Below are 19,592 nucleotides of genomic sequence, written 5' to 3' on the forward strand. Positions count from 1 at the left end.
TTTTGTCTTTTGGAGAGGCATGCAATTTTGGCTACAAGCCTTTTAAAATAAAAGCATAAAGAGTATTAGGAAGATCCATCTTCGGTGTAGCATGAAGTGTCTACCTAAGTATGCTAATCTAGGATGCAGCACACTTCATCTTCCTAGGCATGGATCATCTTAGACTGCTTTAGCAAACATGATTAGTAACTAGCATGCTCGAAATTTAAATATCATAAAGAAATATTTCATTGAAAATAAGAATTTAAACAAGCTCCAAAATAATAAAAAAGTAAGAACTACAATTGCCCTGATACATTGCTAGGGCTTCATCCAGCCCTAGATTGGATGTTTAGCCAAGCATGGCTTCCGGACGACCTCCCATCTTCATCTAAAAATCTTCCGCTCCCGCTATTCCCAAAATAGCCAAAATATTCTCTCCCCCCCTCCTTTCTTTTCTTCTTTTTCTCCCGAACAGAGGCTCCTCCTCTGTTCTTCAAACCGTGGCCTCCCCTTTCTTCCTGCCGATGGCTTCTTCATATAGACCCTCTCACCCGATGATGGATCCCTTGGGAGCGTGCCGGTGGGGATGCAAATCCGGGATACTCGATGGGAGGAGCCGCGGGATCAACGTGATGGCTGGCTCCGGATGCATCGCGAAAGAAGAAGCGGAGGACAGATCGCGGATGGATGGCTCAAATCCGGAAGAGGGGGACGGCTAGATGCTTGGGCTCATGCCTGATCTCATAGGATGCTGGAAGCGTTGATCATGGAGGAGATTTGGTTACGGGATGGCTGGGAAGATCGCTCCGGACGACTTCTTTCTTTGGACCGTGGAAGGAATGGATGCGGGATCGCCGGACGCCTGATGCGGAAGGATGGCTGACTCCGAGAGCGGCTGGGACGCGATGCTGGGAGGAGCGGAAGAAGGAGGTGGCCGGATCCATGGCGTGATACGCTGGGAGCATGCGGAGCTTGTCTCGGACGCCCGGAATGGCAGCCGTGCGGAGGCGCTGGTCACGGCGTGGAGATGGAAATCCGAAAGAGGAGATGCCGCACGTGGTTGATGGCGGAGGAGCTGGGAATCCGCTGCTGGGGATTTGGATTTGGATGAAGACAGCATGGATGCGGTGGCACGCGGTTGGGAAGCTGGAAAGGATAAGTAACGGGGAGGGGAAAGAAGATAAACAGTGGAAGAAGAAGAAGATAAACAGTGAACTTATATATATATTATTTATTAATTTATTTATTTATTATTTGATTTATATATACATAAATATATATTTGTAAAAACACTGTTCATATGAACAGTGTTTTCACGGGATACTGTTCATATGAACAGTGAATCCAGTAATTCTTCCCAAAAATTATTTTTATTTATTTTATTATTTTATTATTATTATTTATTATTATTATTTTTTGTTTTAAAATTATAAATTTTATATGAAGGCACGCAAGGCATTGGTTGGGAATTGACTTTGGGTTTGAGGTGGGTCATGATTGTTGATTTGCTTGAACTTGTTCTTGAGCCCAATGACATTTAATTTTTACTAAACCGCTTCAGATTGAACTCAACCAGATCAGACTGTGACTTAATAAAAGGGTTAATCAAATATTTTTCATACAATTATAACTTTCAATCTAACCAGGACCAAAGCCCATTTAATTATACCCTTAGCTTGATTACAACTCCATCAGGTTAATAAATCGGGTCAACACAATCTCCTCCTTATATATTTTTATGAAAGATCTCAACCAGAAGAGAGGCAAATTCAGAGTCTGTTTTAAGAAAAGTATTATTTATCTCTTACCATAATTTAAATTTATTTCATTGTTTATTCAATTTCATGGTAAAATATGTATTTATCAGTTTAAGAACATTGATAAGTGCTATAGAAAGATAACTAAATTATAAATTATTAAGCACTTATCACACCCCCAAACCTATGTTTTGCTAGTCCTCGAGCAAAATAGAATTAAAGAAAAGCTCTAACTCACTTTCGCAGGCATCACGGTTACATTTACCATATGTAACAAGGCTTTAAACCCCTAGGTTACCCTAGTGGACGAGTTATAGTCTTGTGAGGGTTTCCAGTGAAGATACCCACAAACTTCAATATCATTTATTGTTATGATTAATTTGTTGTTGTTGTTGTTGTTTTTTTTTTTTTTTTTAATTCGATTGATGAAACTTCAAATTCCAAGTGCATACTAGCTAGGAAAAAAAAACTTTTTTTTAATTAAAATCTAATTTAAGATACATAAATGATAAGAATTTCAAAGCACACACGGTTTTATTTACTAAGTCAGCCCAAATCTTAGGTCAAGATGCAATTCAAGTTGAAGTCATTAAGTTTCCGTTAGAGAGTTGTAAGACTCATTTATACTGGAGTGCTCGGTGAAATCTGGACCGTTCACAAGCTAAGGCTTTGGATCTCCAAAATATTGCTAATATCAGTAGTTTCCAAGGATTGGTCGAAAGGACCTGTTCACTGATTCAAAATCATTTTATCTGTAGGATTTCGAGAGTTGTGGATATTTACTTTAGTACCTCACGGGCTTTATTTGTAATATTCCAGTTTACTCGAATTTTTACAACGACGGCTTTCACACTATTGTCTTTTTTAAGGTCAATATAGAGTTTTTTTTTTTGTTCCTTTTTATATATATATTGTGCACTTTTACTCTTGTGGTGATTTCTCCGTGGAACGAGCAATCAGTCGACAACTCTCACACCAGTTGGCATAAGGTGTCGGGCATCAAGACTCCCCTACGGACTTATGCTCGGAGTTCTCATCACAAGCCCACTTGACCTTTGACAATAGGTAGCCCTTTTCGATGTTCCTGACTAAATCCATTATTATTGATGATTTTTTTTTTTGGATTAGATAAGTATGATTCATCAGGGTCCAAGGTTGCTACTATACTATCAATATAATGTCGAGCCTAGACCTTAGAAGTGTCGGCCAGTGTGTAGTGAAATTCCGAAGTATTAGCTTACAACTCCCTAAGAGAGACTTAATGAAAAAAAACTTAAATTTGTATTACTTCCGACTAGTCATTGGGCTTTTTAGATTTTATATACCTTGTGTGTTTAGCATTCTCGCATTAATGTATAGAAATGAGGTTTTTTAAAAACAAAAGCTTTTTTTTAATAAATTTTTTTAATTATTATTATTATTTTATAAAAAATGAAAATGAACACATTTTTTTTTTAAAAAAAGATTTTTTTATTTTTTTTATTTTTTTATTTCTTTTGATAAACCTGACATTATGAAGTGATAAACCTGACATTATGAAGTGAAAACGGATGCAAGAGATGCAAACAAAACAAAAAATGATTAAAAATACTTAAAAATATCCCCAAACCTAAACCTAACATTGTCCTCAATGTTAAAGAAATCTAAGAGAATTGGGTTGCCTCCCAACAAGCGCTAAGTTTATTGTCTTCAGCCAGACATAGTGAGGTAGTTTTTGCATCTCCTTCTATGAGGTCATCTATTTTGTCTATCATAAAACACTCAACTTCCCTCGCGGGTTGGTCGGCCGCATTGAACACATTTAATTTTACCTTCATGTTCCCAAATGATATGTTCATTACCCCTGTTCTACAATTGATGCACGCATTGGCTGTTGCTAAAAAGGGGCACCCAAGGATCACGGGGATTTGTTTCTTAGGATTAGGTTCATGTTCCATATCAAGAACGATGAAATCTACTGGGAAATAGAATTTATCTACCTTGACAAGAACATCTTCAATTATCCCACGTGGTGTTTTTACAGATCGATCAGCTAATTGAAGGGATACTGAGGTTGGTTTTAACTCACCTAACCCAAGCTTCTCATAAACTGAGTAAGGTAAAAGGTTGACACTTGCCCCTAGATCTAAGAGTGCTCGATCAATAAAATTATTTCCTAAGACACAGGAGATGGTGGGAGCACCAGGATCTTTGAATTTCGGAGGGGTGTTGTGTTGGAGAATAGAACTCACTTGCTCAGTTAAGAAGACCTTTTTGGGCACATGTGTCCTAGATTTTCGCTTTTGTGTACAAAGGTCTTTGAGAAATTTGGCATAGGAGGGAACCTGTCTAATAGCATCAAGAAGCGGAAGGTTGATTTTCACTTGTTTGAAAACCTCCATCATTTCCTCTAGTGAAGTTCCTTTTTTGCCAAAGGGAGAGGGTGAATTAAGAGCTTTAGGAAATGGGGCCTTTGGGATATGAGTTTTGGCAGAAGGTGGACTAGTTGAAGAGGAAGAAGAAGGTTTTAGATTTTTATTTGACACATTTTTATCCTCTTCTTCACCTTCCTTATTGTTGTCCTCCCCAATCTTATTGTCTACTACACGTCCACTCCTTAGGGTAGTCAAAGCATTGGCTTGTTCATGATGAATTGCATTTAGTTGATTTTCTTGAGCCATATATTGTCCCCTAGGATTACTTAATGGTTGGCTTGGAAGCTTTCCTTTCTCTCGCTTGTTCAGTGCATTAGCTAGTTTGCCCCATCTGGGATTCTAGCTTGGCGATTGATTGCGTGTGAGAGTGCACCAATTGTGTAATGGTTTCCAAACCTTGAAGGGCGTTCAACACTTTCTCCTCAAAGGCTGTGTTTCTTTGGGGTGGAGGAGGAGTATGTTGAAATTGAGTCGAGGGACGGTAAGGATGAATATTTTGTGGGGTTTGAAAATTCTGAGGTTTTGAAAAATTTTGGGAATAGGGTTGGGTAGTGTTCGAAGCTTGCTGCTTCCAAGAAAAGTTTGGATGATTTCGCCATCCCGGGTTATATGTATTGGAAAATGGGTCATTACCCGGTCTGGGCTGTGATTAAGCAGCATTGATGTGTTCTTGCATGAGTTCGGGGAATTGGGGCGCTGAGGGGCACTCATTAATAAGGTGGGATGGGCTTCTGACTCGCACCACAACTACCAGGGGTGAACCACCACTAAAGAAGCTTCAAAAGAAGTTTGTCTCCTTTGCACTTGAGATCGAGAAGGATGCAGATAATCCAAGTGACTGTGAGAGATTGTATAAGGCTTTCCTACAAGAAATAACTACTTTCGAGCTCCCACTTCTTAAAAGCAGAGCAGTGGTTGATGCGAACATCCGAGAGAAAGAGAGCTTCAATGAGCTGCAAGAAGAAATCCAACGCCAAATCTTACATGCTCAGGCTGATATCGAGCACTTAAAGAAACAGCTCGAGGAGAGCAAGATCGAGAGGCAGCACAAGGAGGAGTGTGAGGCCATCAGGAAGCTGATTGCTTTGCAGCCCCCAAGGTCAGAAACCCAGAAAAGTATCTCAGATCTTGAGAAGGAAATTGCTACTTTGGAGGCAGAGAATGCTGCATGTGTGAGGACATTGGATCTCCGCAAGAAACAATTCTCTCTTTTGCTGCACGTGGTGAGCTAGTGTTCAATGTTTTATTTAACCTTGTTTACTTATTGAAGCTTCTAGTCTCAATAGATGGAACGATATAAGATGAATGTGGCAATATCTCTAATATTAGAAAAAATTCTGAAATTGTTTGCAAATTTTTCATTTGGCTGAATAATTCTTCAAGCCATTCTTAAGCAACTGAATTGTTAACACATTGCTTACAACTTATTCACAAGACAACCCTGGACTATATGTTGTTGGTGGTGGTGCTCTCGTCAGTTTTTTGTTCCTTTTTTTTGCACCAAGAATGATGTTCTTGTCAGTTGCTATTACCTCTCATTTGCCTGTTTTCATGTGGATATACATCCAAATTCTCTCTGAACTTTTAGCAAATTTTCCTATTTTCTCTCAAGCAAAATTATCTCAAAACACCAAATTTGTGACCATGATGTGAAATTATTGAAACCTATAAAACCGGCTTTTTTAATCATGGGAAGTCCTGCTGATGTTGCTTGAATGATGATGACTACTGCTTTATTTCTTTCTTTTCTACAGGTTGATGAATTGCAGAATACCGTTGAGGATGAACAGAAGAGCCTGGCAGATGAGCTCCGAGCTATCATGGAAGAGCAGAAGATTAGCATTGAAGATGGTAGTGGTGGTGGCTCTGAGTCCATGGCTGTAGACTAACTAGTGATGTGCTATGTTGCTTTATGTGGGAACTCCCATTGTGCAACCCTTGTTATTTACTCAAACTCCATGTGTGCAATTTCGTGACTTAAATTTGTTGTTTGAGGAAAGAATTATTAATCAAAGAAAATATTCTTAATCACTGAGGTGTTGAAGCTCTACTTTTAGTTTCAGAAGAGAGTAGGAAAATTGTCATGTTTTCTTTCTGCTTGAATGGAAATATAGAACTTGGGACATGAAATTAACCTTGGCTGCTCATCGACAATTTTTATTATTATTATTATTATTATTATTATAGTAGTGCTGTTTTTCCATTTTCCATTAAGGCTATTGACTATTGATGATCGCAGGGCCTATTTTTCCAGTGGAATGAGGGAGTGGTTGCTCATTTCTCTTTACATTATTATGCAGATATAATGTTGTTTGCATACTTATAACATATTTTATCAAGATCAACCTTACTTTTATCTGGGGAAAGAGTAATCTATCAATTTCTTAAATCTTAAATATATATACTGCGATTTTCTAAATATGTTCTGATATTTACTAGTAGAAAAGTTTGTATGATGTGGAAATCTGCTGCCTAAAATTTTAAGCCACCATTTAAACATGCATCTCTTTCGAGGTCGTGTGAATCAACCCATTGGATCTTGATCTGAATTCACCATGATTGATTAATCAGATGATAGTTGCAGTTGAATGAGCTTGCCTGCAAACAAATATTTGTTTGATATTTGATTTCCAGTATTGAGTAAAAAAACCAGCGATCTGTTTAACAAGTGAAATCCAAATCATTGGGATGGTGTTTGATTGCTTGAGTTAAAAAAGGGCCACCGAGGGAGGTGTTGGAAGGCTTTGTATTCGGAGCCCTTTTTTTTTTTTTTTGGGTAAGCTGGATACATCGTACAATTCTAGCATGACTACATTTAAAAAAATCCAAAAAAAAGATGATGAAGAAGTGAGTTTTTTTCTTTTCTTTAAGGCACATATTTTCAGTGAAACAATGCAACTATTTTTTTTTTTTTTTGATTTTCTTTTTCTCCTGTGAGAATAGGAGAGAGGAGACCCGTCTGATATTTAATCAATGTCAGAGTACCTTCCTCTTATTATAATTATTACTTTTTTTTTTACCTTTACTCTTGTAAATATGATATATTATATATTTATTTTTTAAAAATTAATATTTGCGTGCGCGCATATATATATATATATATATTGCCCTAATCTTTTTTTTTTTTTTTTGTGTAATGACACCCTTCCGTAAGATATTTGAATAAGGATGTAAAAATATAATTGGCTTAAGTATGAAAAGATATTATTACCTTTTATGTTAACAATCTTTCCTTTTTTAAGCCATCTGGCTTCTAATCCATACTAAATAAATCTTTGGCTTCCATACATTAGGCAAGAAAAAGCTTTAAGGTGCTTGTTTATGCGCGCAGAAGGTTCTTTGGGTTTTACTTGGGGCTTGGTTACCTCAATTGGTTTAATTTCAAAGAAATGTACTGAGCTTAGATCCTCTCCGGTCCATGATTGAACCCAAGAGATAAATATCGAGCATCGCTATATATGTATCTCTGAACATTGCCATTAAAACATTGCTCAATGGCAATGATTGCATGAGACCCTACCATATACAAAATCAAACCATGGCACGATAGACGGATGGTCATAATTGGATCTCACTAGTTCAGCAGTGGACTATAGACGATCCCAACGGCTAGTTTATAGGATGTACGGTAGACAATTGCTTGCGTATAAGAATTTTTCATCCCTCAAAGTCACCTACCCTCATGCCACGGTGGCAGGAGATATCCCCGGCGCTGCATGACATCACTCGGCTACGCCGTATCTGGTGCCGTATCTGTTTTTTTTTTATGGTTAATAAAGCTAGGAAAAAAAAGCTGACAAAAAAAGGTCAAGAATATTCGTCTGATTCATTTAGAGAAAATCTCCAAAATGATATGCTATAAAAGAGACCATCCAAGAAGAAGAAGGAGGGCTATTCAAACATGAATATTTTGAAAGAAGCGATAATCTTCTATAATTTTTTAAATATTTTGAGGCAGAAATTGCCCCTCTGTCGCAGTGTGTGCCCCAGTGTGCCACCCTCGATTTTCTTCCAGGTGAATCTCTCTCAGATACAATCCATGTCGCCCACTGAAAAATCCAGGTGACGTATCTGTTTTCAAATTGAAAATTTGACCAGGTTCAATGAATCTGGGCGCAAGTGTTCTCTCCAAAGAAAATACTACGTGTCGCCGAAACCGACCCCGCCAAGTTATTATCCACGGTCACGAGCAAGCTAAAACAAAATGTACTCTATAAATTAAACACCTTAACGCTCGTGCATCAATGTATCACCGGATTCCCATCCGTCCTGGAGTGTTGGTTGGGGAAACGTAGCCGCAGTCAAATACGCCCTCTCGTCACCGCTCACCTCAACTCGCAGGGGCCAATTTCCTGCACAGAGTTTCTGGCCACGTGCCGCACGATTATTGGATGGAATGTTATGATGCGGCTGCGAAATCAGCAACATGTGGGCCCGGGAACAATTCGTGTGTATGATGGGGTGCGCCGAAGGATGGTAACCGGGATCGAACAAATCTTTTCCGACACCGTGTTTTATACTCCGCGAAGTTTTGGTCCTATTTAAAACCCCTGCGCGTTGCCTCGAAGTTTCGGGAATCGCGCGAGAGGAGAGAAAAAAGGGGCAAGATGGAGACCTACTTCCAGGTAAATCCTTTCCTCTTTCCCCTCAAAAATTTTGATCGGCATCTGAAGATTTTAACAAAATTTCAACCAATTCCAATTTTTCTTGTTCTTGAGATGAAATCGTAACTGCTTTTCTTTTTTTGATGTTTGGTGTCCTTCTCTTTTGATATGCTTTGTGTTATTGAGATCCTGATCGACCCTTAATCTTTTTCACGGAGAACGGATTAAACCTTTCTTTGCCGGATGCTGCTTTGTGTTGGGAAGCTCATAGAACTGAGGCATAAAAGAGAAAAACGATGTGGGAAAAGTAAACTACAATGGGCTGGATCTATAAATATTAGGTTTTCTTTTTCGTTGCTTTTAACCGCACAAAGTCTTCATGCTTTTTTAATGTGTAGTTCACTTAATCATCTCTTCATAGATGGTCGCTTTCATGGAGGCGAGAGCCTAACATGATCTCTCCCTATCAGCGATTTACTCTATGATGATTAAATTAGAAAACATGCGCTTCTTGAATATGTTGTCAAAGGTAAAAGGTGCTATGAGTTGGACTGCTATGATCTTCTATAGTCTCAAAGGAGGGCCAATTTCATTCATCAGTCTCAGATTGGTGAAACATCTTTTGTTGTACTGTGGTTGGATGGTGATTCATCTTAGATTCAAAACTTATCTTTGGATGTGATTTTGACTAAGCTGCTTGAGTTTTATTTTGGTAGTCTTGGTCATATTAACTTTGTTTTTTTGACAAAAGTTGAAAAGCAGAATAATTTCAAGAAGTTTAAGGCATTGTTTGCAATCTCTAGGTTTATAGATTCAACTATTATGCACCGAAACAAATAGAATGGATTCTTATTCTCCTCAGGTCCAAAAACTTAAAATTTTGTGGATCCAATGGGACCAGATTTTTCAAATTCAATTCAATTCTAGGTCATAGAATAGATATATATTTAGTGCAACGTAGGTTGTATGTTTCAGTTTTCGAACACAATGAAAGAATTTTTGTGCATTTGGTAAGTAAGTATATGCAGATATAGCTACTTAATATATAAAATAATAAAAGGGAAAGTTAGTGTGTCCAATTGGATATTTCTAATGTTTTGCATCACGATAGGATTAGATAATGAAATTTACTTCAGGAGTAAGAAGGTTAAAGTCAAATTTATCTGACTTTTTCTCACAATTCCATTCGCATGAAATTATTATAAAAACAATCATGTTTTTATTACAATGTAATTGCCCTTATATTTTTTAATGACAGTCTGATGACTTTAAGCCATATAGTTTTGGTATATGAGTTCAAAACTTGAATATCTGAGCTTAGATCTTGTAAGTATACAAAATTTTGGGTGGTTGATCTACTTATAAACCCCTCTCCTCATTCTTTCCTCAAACAATCTATTGAAAAACCCAGATGTTCTTAGAATTTGCAATATATCAGATGTAAACAGAGGCACTTCTCAGAGGCTTAATTTATCACCCGCTAGTAAGTTCCCTTCTAAAAGAAATATCTGATCAATTAATAGGCATCTGCCTGGTTCTTCTGCGATGCCTTTTATTTCCTCATGTTGTTTCCTTTTCAAAATGTCCCAAGAGGTAGGGAGGTTGCTTCTTTCTCCCCAACAATTCCTCCCCCCCCCCCCCCCCCCCCCCCGCGCGGGCAACCACCACCCCCTCCCCCGCCCCTCCCCCCTGCGCCCCCTACCCAAAAAAAGAAAAGAAAAAAAACCTAAAAACTCAAAAGAACTAAGGAATTGAACTGAAATTGATTTTTGATTATCAAAAATTTGCTAAATTTAGGACTCTCAGTTTGTTTCAATCAGTTTCAGTTGAAATTGGCAAAAAAACCATCGAGATAAGCAGGAAGTAGACATCTTCTTCTTAGGGTGGCACACTTTCTTCCAAATCTCCCTGGAATCTTGTACTCCACTTGGTTCTGAGAAATTTCTTATTATTTATTTCTAAGAGACCCACCTTCCTCACACTTGCACCTGAATCCACCCCTCACCCACACCCACTTCTACAACTAAGCTTCAACCTAGGCTTATATCCTTCAGACAAAGATCATGGGGCAAGACATTCCTCAACTGGCTTATAAGCTTCCCATTTTGAAACACAATTTTCAATCTTGACCTTGAAGTTTGTTTTTGAGCATGTGGAGTATTGATGTATAAAGGCTTGCCTTTTTCATCGCTCACCAAAGTATATAGACTTTGTTCACCAACTTTTCTCACTATTGAATGGACTTATGTTTTCTTAATTATCAAAAATATGAATTCTCTAAATCCCTACTTTTCTAACAATCTCAAGGAATTACTGCAATACTAATTGATTGTTGCTTCTGTTTTGATTGATTAGTGAAAGAATAGTTCCTCATGAAGAACTTGGTGAAGGGAATGACTGTACAATGTTCCTTGTTTACTTTTTGCCTACCCATTCGTAACATTTAGTATTTTACCTCTTCTTGATTGGCAATTAGTCTCTTAAAATCATTTATGCCATATGTTTCTTTTCAACCGAACTGAAGTTCCATGTAGGGGCCCATTGTTAATTTGAGGTCTGAAATGACTAATCTAGCTAATGTTTTAGCTTAAGAATTTGTTGGGATGGAACATATATAGTTGTTGTTTTGCAAAGGCTGAACTTATGGTTCCACTTGTTAATATGTATGATAATGTGTTCTAAGTAGGCTGAACCTATGGTTCCACTAGTTAATATGTATCATATTGTGTTGTAAGACCCCATTGAGCTATCATTGTGACCAGCGTTTACTGTACTAGTATTGAGCGCCATTTTGGTAGATTACCTATATAATACAGGTTTGTACGGTATATAAGGCTGCAAATGGGTCGGGTTGATCCGAGACCCGACCTGGCCCGACCCGCGTAGACCCGACCTGGCCCCGAATTTTAGGACTCGCGAGTCCGGGTCGGGTCCTAAAATTGGACCCGAATCATTTTCTGGATCGGGTCTGGGTTTATCGAACGGACCCGACCCGACCCGAATGGACCCGAAGAGAGAAAGAGAGAGGGGGGAAAAAGCAAAAGAGAGTTTTTTTTTCTTTTTTTTATGTGGGTCGTGGCACTATTGGTCCGTCAGGATCCTCTCTTGGTCTATTACACTGTTGATACCTCTGGTGTCTCGGTAGCTGGCTTTTCTTTTTTTTTTTTTCCTTCGGTTTTTTGGTTTCTGTTTTTTTTTAACTTTTACAGGGAGGAAGTGAGGGAGCACCGAACTGAATATGGGTCATGTGCCAGTTTTCTGCAAAGGAATTGGATTTTGGAAGAAGGCCTGGGATTTTTTTTGTCTTTGTGAGAGGGGAGCTGGGAGACACCAAGTTCCGTCCAATCAGTCATATGGACAAAAAATAGTGTGATATGAAATTTGGCTTGTAGACCGACTTAGTTAGTAAGTCGGGGTCATCTGTTCTGACTGGAGATCAATTGCAAGTCTTTCAAGTCATGGGTCACCCAGCACCGTATAATTATGATATGACCAAATTAGATTTGCCCAAATTCTTTCCCAAAAATATAAAAAACCGACCCGACTCGGACCCGAACCCGAACCCGACCCGACTCGGACCCGAACCCGACCCGACCCGGATCCGGATCCGACCCGGACCCAACTCGGACCCGACCCGACCCGATCTTCAATTGGGTCGGGTCTGGGTCCAAAATTAAGATCCGAACAAAAAACCGGGTCAGATCGGGGTCACCTAGGACCCGATCCGACCCGACCCATTTGCACCCCTAACGTTATATTCCGTACTGACATGACACATGATACATTGTTAGAGGTGAGACAGTAGCTGTACCAGATATCTGTATAGTACCCTATCTGGCCTTGTATCATACAAGTATCTTAGAGGTACAACATGGTATGCCTAGTACCAGATGGTACTGGTTGGTATGGCACTTGTGATTGATGATGAGTATTGAATTTTATCAGAATATTATTCTTTGCATTTCAATTTTGAATCCTTAATCTAGCCCAGCACCTTGCTTACCTAACATTTCTGATTGGCATCTTACTTTTCAAGTCATCCATCGTAAATCAACCTAAAATAATCAAAGAATAATATTCCTAATGAGTTGTTGTTACATTATGATGCAACCCACCATGAAGAAATGGATTTATGACTTTTTTGATGATTCACTAAGATATGCTTAAGTTTGTGGGTGTGACTTTTCATAAAGATATTGCCACTTGGACTGTGTTGGAACTAGCTATATAACTTCCAGATAGAGGGAACTCTTTTAGGTCTTGTTATCCTACTAAAGAAACAATCAAAGAATAATATTCCTAATGAGTTCTATGATGCAACCCATGATGAAGAAATGGATTTATGACTTTTTGATGATTCACTAAGATATGCTTAAGTTTGTGGGTGTGACTTTTCATAAAGATATTCCCACTTGGACTGTCTTGGAACTAGCTATATAACTTCCACATAGAGGGAACTCTATAAGGTCTTGTTATCCTACTAAAGAAACATTAAAAGCATATTCCAATAAGGTATTAGGCTTGGACTTTACTGGTTTTGGCATGATATAAACTGAATTATTTGAAATGATTGAGAAAAAATTTTAGAACCAAAGGGCAACTTCTGAACTGATGCCACATAGCGGACATATATCTGACTCAGTTTATGTCTGAGACTGACTAGAGGAACCAAGGGGTTCAGCACTAGGCCCAACATAAGTTTGGGAAGCCTATAAATGAAGAAAACAAACCTTAGAGATATGGTCAAATAAGGCTGATATCATCAACTTTTTAGGCAGACTTAGAAAGGCTCGATATTAAGTCAATTACAGATCCAATCCAATCATGAGGAGAGATAATGATTATTTCTGCGACGACTTTTCGCATTTGTACCAAATCAAATCCTAGTAGATTATAGGGGAGATTCTTTTCTATGATTATTTTCCTTATTTGTAAATTCTCTTACCTTTTCAGCAAGAAATGAATGTGGACACAGTCATGTATAGGTTCAAGGGATCCTACATCTATAAATAGGGTTGCCTAGCCATTATATAACACTATCTTGAATTGAATAAAAATTCTAGTTCTCTTCTCCATGTTATGTGAGTTTGAGAGTTCTCTACTCTTGGTTATTCTTCCTATCTTGCTATTCTATTATTGGGTAAACTTTCTTTTTAAGGAGAAGGGTAATCGTGTGCACTAAGAACAAGGTCCAATATATGCCTTTAGTAGACATAAGAATGTTGTGATAAGCCTCCAAAATCATGATGTACATTTGAAAGAATATAATTTTTGCACTATAAACATTAGAAACTTACTTGCAAGACATCAAAGTTTAGCATGAGAAACAAAGATTGTTTTTTTTTTTTTTAATTTGAGGAAATCTAATTTAAATCATTCAATATTAAGGTATATGGTTGAATTGGTATCTCTAAAAGGTAATATGTATCCAACGAATAGCTTTAGATATTGCATTATTTTGTTGTCAATGCACATTGCATTGTCGGTGCTTTTTATTCTTATTGCCACTTGAGTAGGCTCACAAATGAGTCAGATCCTGGTTTTTTAAACTTGTAGATAGAGATTGTGTCTAGAAAGTGGCCCATTTGTAAAATAAGGTCAGAGCCATATTTTTTTCTACTGACCTGGTGTCAAGTCAGTTTGTGTACTTACTGGGTGTACAGCAGGTAAAACTTTAGTAGCAGGAGCCTTGCACTTAGGATGGCACATTCATTTTTGAATCTTCCTAGAAACTCATTCTTGTGCCTGCGTCGTAAGAATTTTTTAACTAAAAGGGTTTTTACTTCCCCATACCCACACATGAGTCCGGTTTTGCACGTACACCCACTTTTGGTAACTAAGGTTAAAGCATTTGATGACTTGATCTGACAGGCCTCAGTTTGATCCAACTCAAAAAATCCATGTCCTGACCTGTTATAGCTCACCTTGTTGCCTTTTTCATGTTTGTAGATTGGATATTTAGGCTATTTATTAGAAGTTTGAAGTCTTGATTGAGGTTGAATCATCTCCATATCAATAAAATTGGTGGTAGCAATCTGCACTAACCGCCTTTTTAAATTTTCTTTACTCGTGACTATGTTGTTATTAGTCTTCATTCTAAACAGAGAAAAATTAGTGCATGTTCCTTTTGTCTTGCATAGTTGCATTAAACCTAGACTTAGATGTGGCCATATCTAGACCAGAATGTGCATTTTATTAGGTATATGTCTTGCTTGCCTTGGCCATAGAGAAGTTTTCTGTGGATTTGAGCCAATCCGACTTGATTAGCTAATGGAGCGTGTACTTGTCCAAACTCTTGACTTAGAAAGAAAATCAGGTCAAATGCAGGTCTTGATTGTCTTGGTTTGGACCTAACAAGGTTGTAGGCCTATGCTTGAGTGTGTTGATGTACAAAAGATCCAATTATGGAGATGTGTTCAATTACTAGTTGCAAGTCCTATGTACGTCACACCGTACTGAACTGGGCAGTATGGGGCATACCGTACTGTACCGGTTCGGTACTGGTACCCGATATAGATGGCGTACCGATACTCGGTACGCCAAAAAAAATTCGTACCATATTGTACCGACACTGTGCTAGTATGGCACTGGTACGGGGTCTGGTACTAAGACGGCGAACCTTGTGTAAGCCTATACTTAAGTGGTCTAAGGTATGATGTAGTTGCAAGGATACACTTGAGTGGTCAGTGATTTATTGGATGCAATCATTGCTGGTTTGGATTAGGCCTAGTGCTAGGGAATTGTGTAGGTAGTATGCAAGGCAGGGTAAGGGGTCTTTTTAAATATTACCAATTTCTTGGCCCATGATGTCAGTGGTTATTCAACAACTAATTAAAGGGAGACCAGAGGCTTAATTACTTGCCAAGTTCTTCAAATGGATCAGATTTGGTTTACATTGTTGAATGATTGTATGCTGGGAAAATCTATGCTGAAGTATCTAGATATAAAGGTTCCCAAGATTAAAAGGGCTTGCTTCAGGGTCTTGGGATAAAGATGTATTTTGCTCATGAATTAAAGTGCCAGTCGGCACATATAATCTGGCAGGGAGAGTATGCATTATATATAGTGTCTCGTTGGCATGTAGCACTGTCATAGTGCTACTTGCATGCTAGTGTGCTTGACACAAGTAGTGGCATTGGCAGTGTTCAGTATATTACCTCATGGTATATAATTTATTAAAGAGGAGGAAAAAGATAAAGGAGAGAAAAAATAGAATGAACAAGAGGAGATAGAAGAACTAGGATGGTAGAAGAGGGAGATAAAAGACCCATAGTTACCACAAGCAGGTGCAAGTGCAAGAGTGGATTCAGGTGTGGGTGCAGGTAAGCAGGTCTCTAAATTCTTTTGATAAGAAAATGGGTGCAGGGATGAGTTTCCAAGGAGATGTCGAAGTAGTTGCAACACCTCAACTAAAAGATTCCTGCTACTAAGAGAAGAACTAGGAGATACAGGAAGAAAATGGGCTTGTGCTAACATGTTAGGAGGAAAAACTAAGTAGTGAAGAAATTTTGGAAAGATAAAGTTTGTATAATAAATAGGATAATAAATAGGGGAGTTGATTCTTGGGAGTGAGAAGATACATGATAGCAAAGGAAGGGGTTGCGAGGAAATAGAGTATGGGAAGATACGTGATTGAAAAGGACATTTGAGGAGATTATGAAGAAATGAGAGGCGTGGTGGAGAGGTGGAAGCATAGGAAGTGAGAGATTGGGAGAAAGATATACGGGAGTTGAAGATATCTCTTGATAGTGATACTCATAAAGCCTAGACAATGAGAATTGCAGTCGATTCATCATGATATTTACAAAGTCTAAACTAAGTCATCGGTTGCTTTAATACAAGAATCAGATTCCAATGCATATCTAAGTATCTAACTCAACAAAGGGAACGCGTAGGATAAATTATATTTTTAACTAAATCATATATTTGTACCTTTAAATATTGTTCGTTTAAGCATTAAAAAGAAAATATTGAAAAAACATTGTTTGTCAAATCCTTCATTATACATGTTTCTCATTCAAACATCCAAATTAACTTAATGTTTTAAAAAAATAATATTTTGTAAAGTTGTTTCAGTATCTATATTTTTTACCAATATCTGAAATGAACAGATAATATCAAAATAGATGATCAAACTCATTGTTGGAAGAGTTGAACTCTTCCAATATCTAAAAGTGGCTTCCAAAGATTTTTGTAAGTATCCAAGTGTCTGATACGTATCTAACATGGAATTTTGGAGCTAGACACGTGTGCCCATATAACACAGCACCACACGATTTAAAGTAAAAGGTGATGTCATTGTGTCAACATTAAAATCCACTTGCCTTCTGATGCTAAAATTCAAAGAAATTGCGAAGTTTCTCCTCCTTGCTTGAATTCAACATTCCAAATCCTAAATTAAAGAATTGTAGAGACTGTTAATAGGGATATATATGTAGCCTAATCTAAGTCAATCTTAGATTGGTCAAAATCAGTAGATATCCTAACTACATGATTTTAGCCAGGAGGTGCTCACCTTTGTCAACATAACAAATGGCTTATCTTCTGATGTTAAAAATTGAAGAAATTTTCTCCTCGATTACAAGTCGACTAGACTTCTTTGCCCTAGATGCAGAAATGTGAAAATGCAATCATAAAATTGTAAATTAGCCTTTTGCTTTCAGCCGGTCACCTGCCACGTTGTGGAAACACACCAGAAATGATCCAGCTTAGTTTAAACTAAGGTTCGCCGTACCGGTATCGGACTCGTACTGGTGCTACACTAGCATAGTATCAGTACGGTATGGTATGAAATTTTTTTGACGTACCGAAGGTCGGTATGTCTTCCATACTGGTACCGAACCGGTACAGTATGGTATGCTTGGTATCGTCCGGTTCGGTACAGTACAGCATACCATGGTTTAAACACCCAAGCATTTGTAATCAGATAGAAACTTATAGCAGCTAAGGGTACAATAAACAATTATATTTTATTTTCTGTTCAATTCAGGATGGCAAGGAGGAGGTTCTTCAAGCTTGGTATATGGATGATGATGATGGAGACCAGAGACTTCCCCATCACCGTGAGCCCAAGGAGTTTGTTTCTTTGGAGAAACTTTCAGGTTCATATCTTTGTATATAAATATGTAATTATGTTGTTCATCTCTCTCCAATGCACTTGTGAACTAGTGAGGGAAACCTGTTAGTACTTTTCCTATGTAGAACTGGGAATAGTCAGCTGGCGTCTCACTGGTGGTAACTATGAAACTGATGGGGACCTGAAAAAAATTCGTGAAGCACGAGGTTATTCTTACATGGTTTGTCGTTATCTTTTCTTCTTTTCTGTGTCAAAGAGATGGAGAAGATAAAGAGTTTCTGATAGATCATGAATTGTTTGGCATGGTTTTTCAGGACATATGTGATGTTTGTCCAGAAAAGCTGTCAAACTACGAGGATAAGATAAAGAGTTTCTTTGAAGAGCACCTGCACACTGATGAAGAGATCCGCTATTGCCTTGAAGGAAGTGGTAAGAGTTTTTGCATGTTTGGAATTATTTCTGAGCCAAGAATACCATTGTCTTATGTTTTTCTAGTTTCTTAATCTTCACTTTTTTCTTTCAAGGGTACTTTGATGTGAGAGATGAAAATGATCGCTGGATTCGTATAGCAGTCAAGAAGGGTGGCATGATTGTCTTACCTGCTGGAATTTACCATCGTTTTACGCTTGATACAAACAACTACATTAAGGTATCCCATTGTTACTTGATTTCTTGAACATGTTCATGTCATGTGCAACCAAGGAACTATTTGGCATGACTATCAGCTGTTTCCAGGTTCTATTATTTTATATGGTTACTTTTTGCTTGATTATATGCACTGTTTCGTCCACAGTGGACTTAGGATCCTCACATAACCATAAATACTTGAGAACAGACCACGTATGCAATTCCCATTTACACCGGTGATTAGATCCTAGAGGAGAATTTTCATAATTTGTTTTAACCATCAAGTCATTATCAATATTAGGTCTAAGAAGTGAAGAAGTTTAAATCATTTACAAAGAGTATTTGTAAGAGTTTACCACTTATCCTTGTCGAGTTGGAGAATCAATCTCATAAAATCTTGGAGATATAAAATGAACCAAGCGCCTGGTCTATCCTTTATCGTTAACGGGGCACCTACTCCAAATGAATGTCTTCTTTGTTGTGTATATGTTTTATTTGAGTCCACCCCTTTTCCCCTTCATCGTCTTCTTGTCCACGACTCTTATGGATACTCTCATATGCTTGTAGTGTGAGGTACCATTGAAGCAAAAAAATAAAAAATAAATAAAGAAAATAAATAATAAATAAATAAAATAAAATAAAACATTATGAATTCTGAGGTTCAGAATCAAATGAATCTAAACATTATGGCTTTAAAACCTGTGCTTCTTTACCTGCTTATTTTAACTACATATTGTCTTTCTAGGCAATGCGGCTCTTTGTGGGCGAGCCCATCTGGACTCCGTATAACCGGCCACATGATGATCTCCCTGCTAGGTAAAACAAAGTTCCTGTTTCTTTTTATCTGGAGTGCTCGCCTTTTGAATTTTGACAGTTGTGGCGTTATATTGGCTGAATGTTTGCAGGAAAGAGTATCTTGAAACTTTTGCAAAGAAGGAAGTTGGTGGCCATGCCGTTGAAGCTCGTTGATGCACTGCTGAACTGCATAGTCTTATAACATTGCATAAGAATCATCATGCAGCTGAATAAATTGTACACATATGACCTATACGTGATGGCTTGTGTTGGTCTATGTGTGCTTGCTTAAGTTTCCTATCTACTTGTCAGTAATAAAACAATACTCTTTAACTTC

At 37.9% G+C, this 19,592-nt stretch overlaps 2 protein-coding genes across 2 annotated transcripts; both read left to right on the forward strand.

Annotated features, from left to right (window-relative positions):
• The first annotated feature begins 4,812 nt into the window (after window positions 1-4,812).
• Window positions 4,813-6,184, forward strand: LOC148703366 (THO complex subunit 7A-like). The gene is made up of 2 exons (XM_088721598.1): window positions 4,813-5,376; window positions 5,908-6,184. The coding sequence occupies exons 1-2, from the start codon at window positions 4,816-4,818 to the stop codon at window positions 6,040-6,042; spliced, it is 696 nt and encodes a 231-aa protein (XP_088577724.1). The 5' UTR covers window positions 4,813-4,815; the 3' UTR covers window positions 6,043-6,184.
• A 2,220-nt stretch (window positions 6,185-8,404) lies between these two features.
• LOC103698629 (acireductone dioxygenase 1-like) lies at window positions 8,405-19,592 on the forward strand. Its single transcript, XM_039128934.2, has 7 exons — window positions 8,405-8,778; window positions 17,747-17,858; window positions 17,959-18,053; window positions 18,148-18,262; window positions 18,358-18,482; window positions 19,206-19,276; window positions 19,366-19,592. The coding sequence occupies exons 1-7, from the start codon at window positions 8,761-8,763 to the stop codon at window positions 19,427-19,429; spliced, it is 600 nt and encodes a 199-aa protein (XP_038984862.1). The 5' UTR covers window positions 8,405-8,760; the 3' UTR covers window positions 19,430-19,592.

Source organism: Phoenix dactylifera, chromosome 5 (assembly GCF_051530095.1).
Source record: "Phoenix dactylifera cultivar Ajwa chromosome 5, Ajwa_hap1_PhDact_Kaust_v1.1, whole genome shotgun sequence".
NCBI classification, from domain to species: Eukaryota; Viridiplantae; Streptophyta; class Magnoliopsida; order Arecales; family Arecaceae; genus Phoenix; species Phoenix dactylifera.

Bases quoted from the DNA above. Each gene is read 5' to 3' on its own strand.
- LOC148703366 (XM_088721598.1), top strand. From the start codon at position 4,816: ATGTGTTCTTGCATGAGTTCGGGGAATTGGGGCGCTGAGGGGCACTCA. The intron at 5,377-5,907 runs GTGAGCTAGTGT...TCTTTTCTACAG, and splicing joins TCTCTCTTTTGCTGCACGTG to GTTGATGAATTGCAGAATAC.
- LOC103698629 (XM_039128934.2), top strand. The intron at 18,263-18,357 runs GTAAGAGTTTTT...TTTTCTTTCAAG, and splicing joins CTATTGCCTTGAAGGAAGTG to GGTACTTTGATGTGAGAGAT. The intron at 19,277-19,365 runs GTAAAACAAAGT...GAATGTTTGCAG, and splicing joins CATGATGATCTCCCTGCTAG to GAAAGAGTATCTTGAAACTT.